General features: G+C 52.7%; 2 protein-coding genes across 4 annotated transcripts in view; both read left to right on the top strand.

The window, feature by feature from the left end:
• Positions 1-215: 215 nt before the first annotated feature.
• Positions 216-6613, top strand: agfg2 (ArfGAP with FG repeats 2). Of its 3 annotated transcripts, XM_057026490.1 has the most exons (14): positions 218-564; positions 1215-1308; positions 2122-2237; positions 2313-2457; positions 2815-2935; positions 3020-3118; positions 3201-3233; positions 4071-4292; positions 4811-4883; positions 4971-5014; positions 5155-5235; positions 5316-5432; positions 5649-5719; positions 5801-6613. In XM_057026490.1, the coding sequence occupies exons 1-14, from the start codon at positions 398-400 to the stop codon at positions 5846-5848; spliced, it is 1431 nt and encodes a 476-aa protein (XP_056882470.1). In that variant the 5' UTR covers positions 218-397; the 3' UTR covers positions 5849-6613. The 3 variants fall into 3 exon arrangements, with proteins under 3 accessions (XP_056882471.1, XP_056882469.1, XP_056882470.1); XM_057026489.1 differs by having other exon boundaries at positions 217-564; positions 5155-5432; XM_057026491.1 differs by lacking the exon at positions 3201-3233 and having other exon boundaries at positions 216-564; positions 5155-5432.
• Positions 6614-7299: 686 nt separating this feature from the next.
• The window catches only part of si:ch73-335l21.1 (insulin receptor substrate 1-B), a 28971-nt gene continuing 21934 nt past the window's right edge, over positions 7300-14336 (top strand). Inside the window, exon 1 of the mRNA XM_057026487.1 lies at positions 7300-8289. Coding sequence (XP_056882467.1) covers positions 7947-8289 — 343 coding nt within the window. The 5' untranslated portion in view covers positions 7300-7946. The remainder of the gene's footprint in view (positions 8290-14336) is intronic.

Here is a 14336-nt window from a genome sequence, read left to right as displayed (position 1 = left end):
TTGCTTGTTTGAGTGAGCCGGATCACAGAATCGACTGGAAAATACTTTGACCTATTAACAGTTTGGTGATCTCACCAGAGGTTCTATTAGGGCAAATCTTTAAAGAAACAGACAGCCTTGATGCGACACAGTTTCTCCAAAGCGCCGCCCGTCGTCCGCTTTTACTTTGAAGGTCCTCCTGTGCACTTCCGGCACTCCGCCGCTCTCATCTCCTCAGCTTGACGCGCCTCTCCTCCGCGCAGTCTGCCGCTGAGGCTGGAGCCGCATGAACGCGTTTTTTCTGCATAATGCGGGCGTGAAGTGCTCCCTGTGGTGGACGCGGAGCGGGGGGGTGTGATCCAAGGAGGGCTGTCTACCGGCAACCGGGTCGAATTTTTAAAAAAACAAACAAATAAAAATGTCGAACCGAAAGCACCGGGACAACCAGGAGATCTGCGCCCGCAAGGTCCGAGAGCTGGCCCAATCCGGAGTAAACAAACACTGCTTCGAGTGCGGCCAGCCCGGGGTTACTTACACCGACGTCACCGTGGGCAGCTTCGTGTGCACGTCATGTTCTGGAATGCTGTGAGTAAAATTCAGCATCGCTGGAGGAATTGACAAAGTGGCAGGCCTGCTTGCACCAGGCGGCACCCAGACCCACTGTGCTTTCTCTCTGTGGTTTTTTTTTTTTCCTTCTTTGGGGTGTGTGTGTGTGTTGGGGGGGGGGGGTTGTTGGTTGTACACAGCCACATCGTGCGTGCGCGCGTTAATTTACGCAGTGTCCGCCTCTCTTCTCTCCCTCTCCGACAGAGTCTTTTACCCGCTCTGAGTTCATTCGCATCGCGGTGCAGGTTTGACACTATCCAGGCTCCTTCCACGATCTGTGTGTCACGTTTAAGTCTGCATGCTCAGCCCAGTCCCAACACTCCCCGAGAAGACGGGTTCGGCATTGAATTGCGCAATCCTGCCCCACTTGGCTCCCCCTTTTTATTCCTTCCTCCCTAGCATGGAGAAATTAAGAGGTTCCGGTTACAGAAAGAAGTGTCACAAGGAGGGTGTGTGTGTGGATGTGTCACCGATTTCACGCCGATCCAGTCTTTAGAGCCACAGTCTCACATGTACTCCATGTTCAGCCGCAGCAGGGGGGTGGGGGGGTGGGGGGGGGGGGGGTGTCTGCCCTCTTGTGTTGACTCCCTCGCCTCTGAAAATCTCTCCATCTCTCCGGTGTGTCCCAGGAGAGGCCTCAACCCTCCCCACAGAGTCAAGTCCATCTCAATGACAACCTTCTCCCAACAGGAAGTGGAATTTCTCCAAAACCATGGCAACGAGGTGGGTGAGCTCTCCCTGTTTGGATGGGTTACGGCTACAGTTGTCTGAATGTCCCTCGCGGGCACCGGTCGAGCCAGTCAGACCTTATTTTTGTCGGCGATTGGGATAAGTGCTGCTTGCCGGCGGTCCGAGGAACAACAGGACGGCCAGCGTGCGGTCCGCCCAAACCGCCCTCCGCTTCCTCCGCCTTGGCGTCAGACTGTTTGTGTTTTTGAACCTGCAGGTTATCCTGCAGACATTTGAGGTCCTTGAAACGCCCTTAAAATCGCTCCTGGATCCTGGAAATTCCCTGTAAACATTTTTTCCCCCCGGCAGGATTAAACCTCAGATTATCCATTTTGCTCTTATGTAAAAGTATTTAAGATGCCGGAATCAACAAATTGTTGGGTAGTTTTGCTGATCTGGCGGCCAGTAATCCCTAATCCTGATCACCAGACTCCTCCCACGGGTGGCGTGCGCCCGTGATGACGGGCCTCTGACAGACGCCATTAATAAGATGACAGTTCACGGAGGAGCTTATATTAAAAAATCCGTTCGCGCGCATCTGCAACACCTTTTGTTTGGGACTCGCCGCCCACTCCTGAGCTAAAATCACACAAACACCGGCGGGAGGGTCCCAAAGTGGACTGTTTTTAGCAGGAGGGCAGGCAGAGGTGGTTTTTAAAATTGCTCCAGCCGTGATTCAGAGGCAGTAATCTCTGGGTGTGAATCACCTGTTTGTGTTCTCCCCGCCGCGTCTGCGTCGTGGAAAGACCGGACCTCGATTGTTTGGAATCCGACTTCCTGTTTCCACGTTTTTGTGCGTGCCTTCAGGTGGGCAGGAGGACGTGGCTGTGCGCGTTCGACCCCAAGACAGACGGCTGTCCCGACATGAAGGACTCTCAGAAGTTCAAAGAGTTCCTGCAGGACAAATATGAGAAGAAGAAGTGGTGAGAACAGGGCGGTGCGACGGTCACCTGTTGTTTAGGTGCTTCCTGAAGCTGCTGTTTTGTTGCTTGTTTCAGGCATTTTTCCAAAAGCAAGAACCGGAGGGATGCGGAGGGCCCGTGGAGCCCCGGGGTGCAGGCCGTGCCTCCCTCACATGGTCCGATGGTGAGCCAGGGCCTCTCCAATAACCTGCCCCCCAACAACAGGCCCTCCAGACCACTGGTGAGGGAGGCGTTTGGCTAATTCTGTGCAAAGTTTGGCTAGTTTAGCTAGCTGGGGCTAGACTAGCGTGAGGGAGGCAACGCTCCCGATGCAGACGAAGGGCAGGGCGGAGGCGTTGGAGGTCCAGGATGAAACCTCTGAGGGTTCATTGAACATTAAAGATGAGTTCAAAACGAAAGTAAGAAGTTGATCGAATAAAAAGAGGAAGTGAGTGCAGAGTCGAGAGAGTCGAGCAGGAACAGATATCTGCCCCCCCCTCCCAAAACCGCAGGGTAGAAACAGATGGTTCAGACTGTCCCAGGTAGCGTTCTTATTAAAGCGGCTGCGTCTGAATTACTGAGAACCGTCTCTCCTCAGTCTCAATCCCAGCTGCCCTCTTGGGACCGCGGCCCGGTGGTCTCACCCGCCGACATGCGGACGGACGCGTTCACCGCCAGGCCGCTGCGCTCCCAAAGCTTCCGGGACCCTCCCCTGAAAGGTGGGGCCAGTTGGTACTTCGGGACCGGACGCCGCCGAGCGATCACGTGACCGGGTTGTGCTCTCTCTCCCTCCTCCGCTGTAGACCCCAGCCTGTGCGGGATAGAACGGCAGCGTCCCGGATCCCTGTCGTCGGCGCTGGGGGGTCAGAGCCACGCCTTCCCCGCCCTCCCCCGGCCCTCAGGTACGCCGCCGCCCTCCCTTTGATCTCCAGTCTCATCCGGCCAGCAGTGACACCTGTTTCTTCTCCTCTTATCTCCTCGTAGCCAGTAGCTCTTTCAAAAACCACTTAACTTTGGGTAAGAACCCGCCACCCGCCGATGCGATGTGTGCTGAAGGGCTGAGGCCAGCGAGCCGATCAGCTCGGCCTCGTTAGGTGGCCACATTTCCTGCCACCCGTCGGGTGCCCCCCCCCTCAGAACCTGACAGCTGAGTGACTCGAGAAGACACACGGCGGCCATAAATAGGTCCGAGATTCCAGACGTCTATATTTGGCAACTGCGTCGGGTGCCGCTCGAACGCCCCGACCGGGACCGAGGGTCGTTAGCACATGGTTGCTAGGACGGCGGCTAACCTCAGTCGGTCCGAACGCAGCCTAAAAACACACAGCTTTGTTTTTTTGAGACGATGGCCCCCGTGCCCGGACCCCTCAGCTGTCAGGTTCGGCCGATGCTAGCTCGCTACCCGCAGAAATGCTAACGGTTTAGCTGCTTCCCGCCTTTGTCGTGGCTGCTTTTCTGCTTCGACGGTGCTTTTTTTCATTTCGCTGACCGCCTAATGAAAAGAACACGTCGCTCATGTGAATTTGACCTCGGCATGCAAACGAGACGGTTGCCGAGCATTGTGCAACTCTTGGTTATCTGCGCCCGCGGCCACGACTGAACCTGGCTCTAGCACAACGACGCTCTCTGACTCTGAAATATTTGTTTTAGAGTCTCGCCAAAACAATCTAATTTCAAGGTCCGCTTGGTTTTTCGTTGGAAAAAAGAATCCCGTGAAACGAAGGAGCTTAGCCCGTTTACACGAGGATAAAAGCCCGATGCTTTCGATTGCAAATCTGTTATGTTAACGTTTAATTCTTTATTTTCAAACCGTAATTTTGGCACCAAAGCTGAGTCGGGTCTTCTCGCCTCTAGGTCGCTCCATTTCGACCTCTGGCGTCACGGGCCCCTTCAGGGCCTTCCCCAAGTCTCTCAGCGTGGACTTCGGAGGCCTGAACCACCCCCAGGGGCCGTCTCTGCCTCAGTCTGTGTCCCAGCAGCAGCCCGGGGGGGGCAGTCAGCCGTCGGGGGGCGGCTCCAACGCTCAGGACAGATACGCCGCGCTGTCACAGCTGGATAGCGTCTTCTCCGACACAGGTGGGGAGAAGAAAGCACAAGTTTCTGTGAGGGCCCCTGTTGACCAACACCCCCAGTAGTTGACGGAAAAGTCGGTATTTGTTACGTTTTTCTGCCCGTTTTTACAAGGTAACAAAGAGCGACAGATTCTTGCCGACTCAGCCACGTTGTGGAACGTCCTGCCTCTGAATTCCAAGGCTTTTAGCCCTCGTGCTCTGCTTCCGATCAGGCGTTCCCGGGGCTGACAGGAAGGAAATTGTCGATGCACTTTTTAAAATCGTCTCCAGCGACCCAGGCCGCAGTTTTTAATGCGGGGCGGTCATGTGAGAAGCCCTGAAGCTTTCCCAGAGAAGCCCGGTTGTTCTCCGCCGCCTGCTCAAGTAATGAGCTTATTGATTTTCCGCCTCAGGATCGGTTTGATTCATATGGAGCAGAAGGCACAGATGATGTTTTATTTACTTAGCTCGATACTTTAGTTCTCCAGAGTTCACCAGTCTGCTCGTTTGTACAGTAAGTCTGACTGAAATGTGTGTTTGCAGCTCCCCCTGGTGGCCCGCCGCAGTACAGCACCATCTTCGGCAGCAGGCTCTCCTCCAGCTCGACTCCTGCGAGGTGACATAAAAAACAGGGTTTGTTCCAACACGGTTCCCCTTGAAATGTCTTTGTGAACTTATTATTGCATCCCTCTATTTTATGCAGCTCTCCCGGTGTGGATACAGTCTCTACCTCCCAAAACTTTGCGAGTAAGCATCGATTTATGAAGCATTTATTTCATATAAAAGTTAGTCCTTTAGTCCAGTATTGTCCTGTTTGTTGGACATGTTTGTGGACAGGAACGTGCTATTAACACTGAATGATCCCCCCCCCCCCATGTGTGTCTCAGATTTCCCCAACCCTTTCAGCTCCAGCTCCCAGCAGCCTGTTGCCCTCTCCCCCAGTAACCCTTTCAGCAACTCGTCAGGAGGTGAGACCCGGGTTCTCGCGTCACGTGACCGGCGAGCTCGTTTGTTTCTGTGTGATGTCACGCGCGGGTTGTTTCTGCAGGTGAGTCCGGGCCTTTTGTCACCTCGCCTACATCCATATTTCCTCCAGCCACCTTCCCAGCACCCTCTACCCAGAAGGCGTTTCACCCCGAGTCCACCGCCAACGAGGAAGCCAATGGTAAAGCTATTTACCTTCCTTATTTAATCCAAATTTGACAACTTTGTCTTTTTACAGACAAAATCATCTTTTAAAGTTTGATTGAACTCGTTAAAAAAAAGGCTTTGATTATTAATTTCTTGTGTTCCAGGGAAGCTTTACTGAAGTTAGCATGCTAACATGCTAGCCTCGGTCCTCTGTGATGTGTCAGGAGATGATCTTTCGTGTGTGTTGCAGGTTTTGCCTCCTTCCCGGGACCCGACCCTCAGCCCGCCGTCCCTCGGCCCATGTCGGTGAACCCGTTCACGGTAAGCACGGACCTCAACATGTGGCGGACTATTGGGTTCTTTCGCCACAACAGGAAGTGTAAGGAAGACATTGTCTTTCAGGGGAACGTCTACCCCAGCCGAGGGGCGTCCAAGAATCCTTTCATCTGACTCCTCCCACACCTCCCACCTGTGCTCGTCCGTCTCTCGGAAGCAAAAGCGGACGTGAACTCGAGGAGCTGCGGCCATTTTGATGCCTTTGGAGTGTTTTTCCGACCCTGCGCCACCTCTCTGTCTCATGTTTACGTGTTTGTGGAAAGTGTGTGAATGTAACAATGAGACGCGTGTGTGAAGGATGTGCGTTCCCCTCTGTCAACGTGTCAGAAGGCGTTTGCGTCACCTCAGGGCTCCGTAAGAGTCACGAGAAAACACACACACACACTCATATACACACACGTGTTGCTGCTGATGCTACTGCTGCTACTTTGATTTCATCTCCTGCTTTAAATTGCAACTATAAATATAAAAATCAGCCCACCGTGAGGTCTCTAAAAGCCTCTCGGATGCTCTACAGACGGTTCCAACAGCCTTAACAGCCTCCTGACAGCAGGTTGGCTAAGATCCAGGCTTTTACACGTAGCGTGAAATGAGTATTCCTTTTGCATTCACCATTGTTTGTTTTTGTCCTTCCAAAGACCCCCCATCCCTCGGCTGCATGCGCTTCGAGGGTTAAACGGAGATGCCACTGAATGTAAGAGATTTTAAAATCAAATATGTTATGTAAAGAAAATGCTTCATGTACAGGACCAAAATGTTTCTGTTTGTTTGTTTTTTGGTTGACATGAAGTTGATTAATATGCCAAAAAAAAAAGTGACTCATGTTCTTTGTAACGACAAACATTCATGTTCATAAAACCAATCTGAAGCTTTCTAAGACCTCTGGGTTTCTTTTTAATGCCCCACTTCCCGTCTTTAACAGCAGGGGGCGCGTCACACCCATTTACCTTCAGGCCTCGTGCAGCAAGGTCGCTGATGGATGTATATGACATAACATGGATACTGCATAGAGCAAAGATAGAACACCTTTTACGGCTTTCAGCGTCTGACATGAAGCCGTTTTAAATTATTCACCGTCATTTTAGTGTCGGGATGAACCCATAAATATTTATAAGGCCTATTTTTATCTAATTCAATTGGATTCTGTGCTACAGAGACTAAAAATGCCACGTTTGTTCCATGAAGCGGCTTTTTACACCGGTTATCCAGCAGCAACAACGAGATCCCATTAAGATTTAGCGGTCTGCTGGTCTGGATTTTGGATATTTTGGGTACTGGACGAGTAAAACGTTCAGATTTAAAGTTAATATACTGGCATCAACATGGAGCAGACGGGGATTTTTGCAGTAAACAGCAGCCAACAGATATTACTTCATCCACAGACAGTGGCATTCAAGAGCTGTGGGAAATAGGAAACACATATGAACGATCCATTTATTTCAACGGAACAGAACATTGGTGGATTTTAAATGCTATAACTGAACCGAGTAGCCTATATTTTTTGTATAGGTTTACTCTTGGCTAAGTACTGATGATAACTTGATTATATGACAAAAAATAATCTAAAGAAAAAGTTTCAAGTGTAATTTTTAATGACATAACTGTTTATTCCGAGCTCGGTCTGGGTCGTGAACGCAGCAGGCGCTTCAGAGTACGAGGCGGCGAGCGTCAATCCCGCTTCACGCTTGCCGCTCCGCTGCGCGCCGCGTCGCAGCGACACGACCGGAGCCGAACCGGGCTGGGCTTGGGTGGCTCTTAACTCCGGAGAAACTGGGAGTGCGAGTAACGGGACGGGTTCTCCTCTCTGCAATATGGTGTAATGGGATTGTAGCGCTCCTGCAGCGCTGGGAAGCGCGAGCAGCGGCAGCAGTAGTAGTAGTGGGGTAGTGGGCGGAGCTCCGCGTCGAGCTGCGCCGCATGTGCTCACCCCTGTGTTCCTGGGAAAACTTGCTCTGGTCTGTCCGAAGCGGAGGGAGAACCCGACCCAGAAGACGCGCAAGCAGACGCAAAGAGCTCCTCGTCCGCCTTCACCCGAGTCCTTGAGCCGCGGCACCCCGGACCGACCTTTGCCTCCCCTCTCACGTCGGTGTGGGAGCGAGGAAGGGGAGCGCAGTCCGGCGATGTGGGAATCACTTCTGTGAACAAAACTTGCAGAAATTCCCCCAAAAAGCACTCGAACCGGTATCTCGTGGGGGGATTTGCGCGGCGCGTCATGGAGAACCAAGCGGGCGACAGCTGCGAGGACGTGCGGCGGAGCGGCTACCTCCGCAAGCAGAAGTCCATGCATCGTCGGTACTTCGTCCTCCGCGCCGCCTCGGAACGCGGCCCGGCCCGTCTGGAGTATTACGAGAGCGAGAAGAAATTCCGCGGCAAGGCCCCCGTCCCGAAGAAAGCCGTGGCTCTGGAGACCTGCTTCAACATCAACAAGCGGGCCGACTCGAAGAACAAGCACATGATCGTGCTGTACACCCGCGCCGAGAGCTTGGCCCTCGCCGCCGAGAACGAGGCGGACCAGGACGAGTGGTACCAGGCCATGGTGGACCTGCAGTGCAAAAGTAAGTGCACGTGCACGCTCACATGCATGCACGCCGGAGTCTGCACACCCTGCACGAGGCTCATGCGTGAGAGGAGAAACGTGGCAGCGCGTGCAGAACTGCCACTCCGCAGTTGAGCTTCTGCCGAACGCTGGTGTTTAACTGTTGTTTTTATTGTTTTTGCGTTGTTTGTCAGTTTGGATCGTGTTTTTGCTCCCTCTCACTTTGTTTCCCGGCGGCCTCTGCGTAAGCACGAGCACGTCCTCCCAGTAACCACCAGTCCTTATCAGACTGGTGTCAGGTCAAGATATTTGCTCCCAGGTGCCCCCTCAGACTCCCTGCAGGGCCCCCCCCCCAGCTGTGGGCCCTCCTGTACCGCTCAACTGTTCAAACACACCCTGTTCTCTTGTTTACTTTGCCTGCTCTGCTGTTTTGTTTTTTGTTGTTGTTGGTTTTTTTTTTTCTGCTGACGCTGCAACATCGCATCGATCCGCCGGAGGAGCGACAACTGTCCCGAGAGTGGCGGCGAGTGGTGTCATCGCCATTTTACGTCCCCCCCCAAACGTCCTCCTGCTAAAGTGAAACGCAGATATTTGTCATCAGGTGGGCGTGTGTAAACACAGCTGTCGGGTCGGGACACTTTAAATCACCTGTTCGTCCCGCCGGGAACACGTGACGCTAACTCTGACGCAGGGGTTCGGGGCGCTGGGGTCAAGCCAGGTGTGGTTGCTGCCGTTAGAGGACGGAGGACGGGTTTTGGACGCCGGGAGGTGTTTTGGGACAATTCGGGCTTCGGAATGATTGAGTCAGCAGCAAAGGTCGCTCGCTCTGACATCTTGATTTTATGGGCCGGAGCAGCTCGGGAGGTGAGAACCTCCGGTCGTCCTGGGAAACCAGCCCAGAAGCCGCAGAACTGGCTGACCCGTGCGTCCCAAACGCTCAGAAACGTGTCACTTCCTGCGTTCTGCCAACGCGGTAGCGGCGAAGGGCCGCCTGCTGTGCAAACGCCAACACTCGCGAGCTTCCTCCTGCGGTATGTGCTGCACTTAAACTTCAAAGGAGCAGCCGCGCACATGATAATGGGAGGGAGGGAGGGAAGCTTTTGTACTGGGGGGGGGGGGTGAGGGGTTCAGGGACGCCGCCGATCGCTGTTTGAACTTGCACGTGCAAAAATAGCCAAAGATGCCCGCGCATGTCTCACCGTGAAGATTCCTGCCAGGCATAATCCTCCGCTGCTACGCACAGATAGACCATGATGAGGCACCACAGCCAGAACACACACACACACACACACACACACACACACTCGTCCTCGTGGCGAGACAGCCTGCAGACAGAGAACAGCGTGAAGCTGATGATCACAGCGCCGGAGGAGCTGCGGCGTCTTCTGCTGCTGCCATGAAAGAAAAGCAGCGAAATAAGCCGCTTGTCAAGAAGACGGCGCGCGAATCGGCGTTTATCTGTCAAAATTCCAGGAGTGTTTCACCTAAATCACTGAGATTCCAAATATTGAGGATTATTTGGGAACTTTTTGCGTAATTAAAGTGATTCCTCATCCAAATGTGATTCATTTAATTAAAGAAAATGCACTTCCTTGTGAGTCAGTATAAGTTTCCCAACAACGTTCTGGAACACACGGGGAGTTTTCTCACGCCGGCTAGAAACAAAATGGCCATTCGGACCAACTGGAGGCTGCAGATCAAGACTCGCGCGGCTTCGCCTCCTCCACCCTGGGTCTGGGAAACTCCCCACGCCGGCCCGGGAAGTGGAATAACACAGGCCCCCTGCCACCGCCGCCACCCCTCGAGCTGGCGGTAATCCCACAAACAGAAGCCGGCTGCTGCGCTGCGATATTAAGATCCTGGTTATTTATTCAGCTGAGTCCAGTAAGACCCTTCTTGACCGCGAGTACAGTATCAGACCCAGGGGCAGCTATTTGCTAAAGTATTAGGAGTCGGCGGAGCGTGTAAAGGCTTAACCTCGACGGAGACGAGGCCGAGGTGCTGCCCGTCATCGGCGAAAGTTGTTGCAATGTAGCCGCCCTCGGTGAACTGAAGGGTTACCGAGCAGAAGATGCAAAATAAGCTCTGGAAAAAGCACTGAAACCAAGAATAAACTGAAAGTGGGATGGTTTTATTTTGACGGTCGGAGGAAATTTGTTAAATTTGGGTTTCTTGCTTAGGAGGCAACGCAGCATTTACCTCGAATTTGTTGTTCGTTCTTGTCAATCCCTTCCTGGAAGAAGGGAAACAATCTACCGCTTTGGTTTTTTTAGATTGTCGCCTACTTGTGCGCCAGCTAATTGCACCAGTTAGCTCCAAATACTGGAAAGGAATTTCCACAAGCATCATTTTTTTTCATCGGGAGCGGCGCAGACTCGCCACGCTAGGCGTTAGCCTACGGTGTGGGGGGACAAATCCAAATTGAGGGTGTTAATCTAAATGCTTCATAAAGCAACCGCGGCGCTGCTGCGATCAATAACAATAACTGCGGTTTAGAACGTTTGCTCGTGTTAGCATCTATTACACATATTTGTTTAATTAGCTGATCCATCTCTCTTGAATAGTCCTTGATGCACAACAGCTCATCTCAATTCTTCCCTGCATCTTCCTGCTAGCCGCTGCTAAAGCTTAGGCTGCGCTAGCCCACCGGAAACATTGATTAATGAAAACATAAAGAGACAAACTTGGAAACTGTTTTGATTTACGAGCCGTTTAAGCACAAATGTCAACGGCGGTTCCAGTTTCCACGTCTTGGGGGTTTTTAGTGCTTTTTTTTAACCGTCATTTACAATCACTCAAGTCGATATGTTGTGTTTTTGGAAACTGTCATCTTGGCGAGGCAGCGAAACTGTAAGTACGGCGTTCATCCCCATCGGGTCTGTTGTGATCTTGGGAGGATGGCTGACGTCTCTGCGCTACAGTAAATCTCCATGGGAACGTGGGAAACACAGAGAAACAACATCTGTTTCTCAATAGAATGAAACTTATTATTCATGTGTCTCGCTCAGCGCGTTCTCTCCCCGGGTTTGATCTGTGCATTGTGTCACTTCTGACCACCACAAGCGCTCCGAGAACAAACAATTCCGGGTCAGCTTGAGCCCCGAGTCCCCGCAGATCGGGGCCGGAGTCGGCGATGCGATGACATGATGCCGTTTCCCTCTGCTTGTTCTGGTGGAGCTACCGAGCGCTGAGCTGCACTTAAGCACCCCTCATCTGGCTAATTAGGCAGTAATTACAGTCTCGAGGGAGACGCGGACGCTGGTGGCACGGCAGCGTCTGTGTGTTTAACCAAGCCGGGGAGGCGAAAGCCATTAAGTCCTCATGCTGTTCACGCACGGGTTTTGAACGTGTGGCAATTATCCAGCTCAGACTGGACCGAGCAGCACCGTTGACTGATCCCAGAGCAGTTTAGGCTCTGAGCAGGCAGCTGTCACGACCTCTTTCCTTTGCGTAACCAGCTTGCGCACGATAACACTCTATAATTTCACTTAACGCCACACGGCGGCGTGGGCCGGCCTCGGGTTTGAGTGACGGCAAAGCGTGGCCCCGGGGGCGCCGAGGTCCAGCGCAGGTCGAGGGAGAGGCTTCGATTGCACGGTTGCTGGTGATTCCAGCCCGTTGGCGCCCTGGCGGTCACATGACCTTGCACCCACCGAGTGTTCGAGACATTTTATTTATTAATCGTAGCCTCGACGTATCTACAAACGTGAAAAGTGGGGGAAATAAAGTACAAAAACGACGTGAAAGGAACGTAACGAGCTTCCGATTACACCCAGACGCGCGTCCTTAAACAAAAATGCCAAAAAATACATAAAAACAATCTCAGCTCTCATTTGCACATTGAAAACTGAAAAATCGGGAATACCGACTGCCGATTGGCATTTTTAACCATGTCGCTGACGTTTCCTGTTGCTCCACGGGGGGGGGGGGCTCCTCTGACCTGCTCCCTTTACCAAGTGGCTGAGTGTGCGCGTGGCGAAGGACGCCAGGCTTCGGATGCGTCACTGATAATTTCGTGCGTTTGTGTGCGCGAGCATGCGCTCCGCTGGCTAACAGGAACCACATGTTTTGAGGAGAGCATTGTGTTCCTCAGTGTGGGCCCAGATAGGGATTGTAGGAGGTAGAGATGGATGAAGAGATACTAAGAGGAAGAGGAAAACGGGCGGGCACGGCAGCTGTTTGTTGTTTTTTCTCCTTAAATACCAGGACAAAGCGGCGCACAGCTGCCTCCCATCTCTCCGCCGTGGTGGCTCCGCATGGCAGCTGAGGATGTGGGTGGTGCGGAGGGCACGGGAGCCGAGATGGGGAAGAAAACGGGCTTGTTTTTTCACCCTCGGAGGATCCTGCGCAACAGTTTGTGGTGTTGGCGCAACATGCCGGTGCAGCGAGGTCACTAAGTTGAAGCAGAAACTAGCGAGAGGCGGCCGTCCAGCGCCAGACAGGCTTTTCCTGATTTACGGGCCACATTAGCAAAGAAAGATGCGGGATTATACCCTGAGAATTCCAAATGTTCTCTTATATAATCTATCCATTCACTGCAGTGGGGCGGATTTCTAGAAATCCCGCATTCCCGCCCTGGCTGCGGCTGAGCTGATGTTGTCCACGGGCCCTGCCAGAACTTGGGACCGCCACTCACGGACGCGGTCCCGGCAGGAGGCCACATTTCAGGCGCCCACCCCTCAAAGGCGTCGGCCAGGCCAGGGAGACACGGCGTCGCCTGCATGCATGTAAATCATATTTAAGGACCCAGTTTGTGAAAATGGGGTTAGATTATGGCCTCTTTATGTACAGTCCGCATTCTCGAGGGAGGCAGCTGAGCACGGCAAATAAATCTGCATGAATAGACGGCAGTGTTGGTCACGTTGGGTCGCAGTTCCCCGGACGCGCACGCAAGAATTAAAGTTTCATGTGAGGATCGAAGCCGGTGCGTCAGTAGGCCGGCGCGGGTTATTTTCAGGTGGCAAAAATATGCGGAAACTTGAAAGCAGTCGCCTCGTCAGAACCCCTGCGTAAACAAGGTTGGGTCAAGGTTAGCTTGATGTTTTTTCTCTGCACGCATCGCCCTTATTCACGGAGGAAGCGGGACGCGAATGTTTTTGTCTCCGGGTCTGTTTTGCACCCCCCCCCCCCACACACACACACACACACACACTGCTGAAGGACGTTCTCGACGTTCTTCTGATTCTTCATCATGACCGACCGATAACCCTGTCAACATAAAAAAAAGAGGACTTTATTCACTGGAATATTGCAACAAATGAGTGGGGAAAGGGCGGCTGCATGCAGATGTTCACATGCTGTAGCTTTATGTAGCCATGAATGGACGTTCTATGATGTTGGAGCGAAGCTTGGGAGTAAAAGGGGGTGTTTGTGTGATATTTAGAGGGCACAAGCGAGGCTTTACTGCGCTAATAACTCCCAGTCTTGTGATGTTAAAGCTCGTGAAAGAGGGACAGTAAGGACGGAGTTAAACGCTGGATCTTAAAGAAAAGTAGGCGCTTGTCTTGGCTCCGCCCTCACGGCGCCGCAGCAGTTCGAGCTGAAATATCACTACACGATTTTATAGTTCTCCGTTGACGTAAACTTCTTCTTTTTACAGTGTGCCAAATTTTAGTTAGCCTAATTTTTTTGGCAACTTCCCATCGTCCAGCCAACTGGTGCTGGGGTCAACGCGACAGGAAGTGATTAGCTTTTGATGAGGTCATGTTTTGTCAATAAGGGCTACTTTAGCATTTGAAAACTCCCAGAATGGTGCTGTCCCGTTGTGGATCCAAACAAATGATGCAAACTCTTTCGCGCTGTCGCACAGCGCTTCTCCAGCGCGGCGCACGCCGCGGCCATGTGTGGCCTTGAGTGAGTCATCAAGCCAGGAGGGGCGGGAGCCTCCGCGTGCACGCGGCCGCCGCGCCGCAGCCTCCGTGGCGTTCGACAAAACATCTCTTCTGGGTCTGGAAGGAGGCGCGTCAGACGTTTTTCTCTTTTTTTTCCCCCGCAGTCACAAGACAAAACCTTCGGCCTTCCCAGATCTGGGAAAGCGTTTGTCATTACTGGACATCAGCTGTGGCG

This window comes from Takifugu flavidus, chromosome 3 (assembly GCF_003711565.1).
Source record: "Takifugu flavidus isolate HTHZ2018 chromosome 3, ASM371156v2, whole genome shotgun sequence".
Lineage (NCBI taxonomy): Eukaryota > Metazoa > Chordata > Actinopteri > Tetraodontiformes > Tetraodontidae > Takifugu > Takifugu flavidus.
Note: the sequence above shows the minus strand (reverse complement) of the source record. Positions and strands in the feature narration are given on the sequence as shown.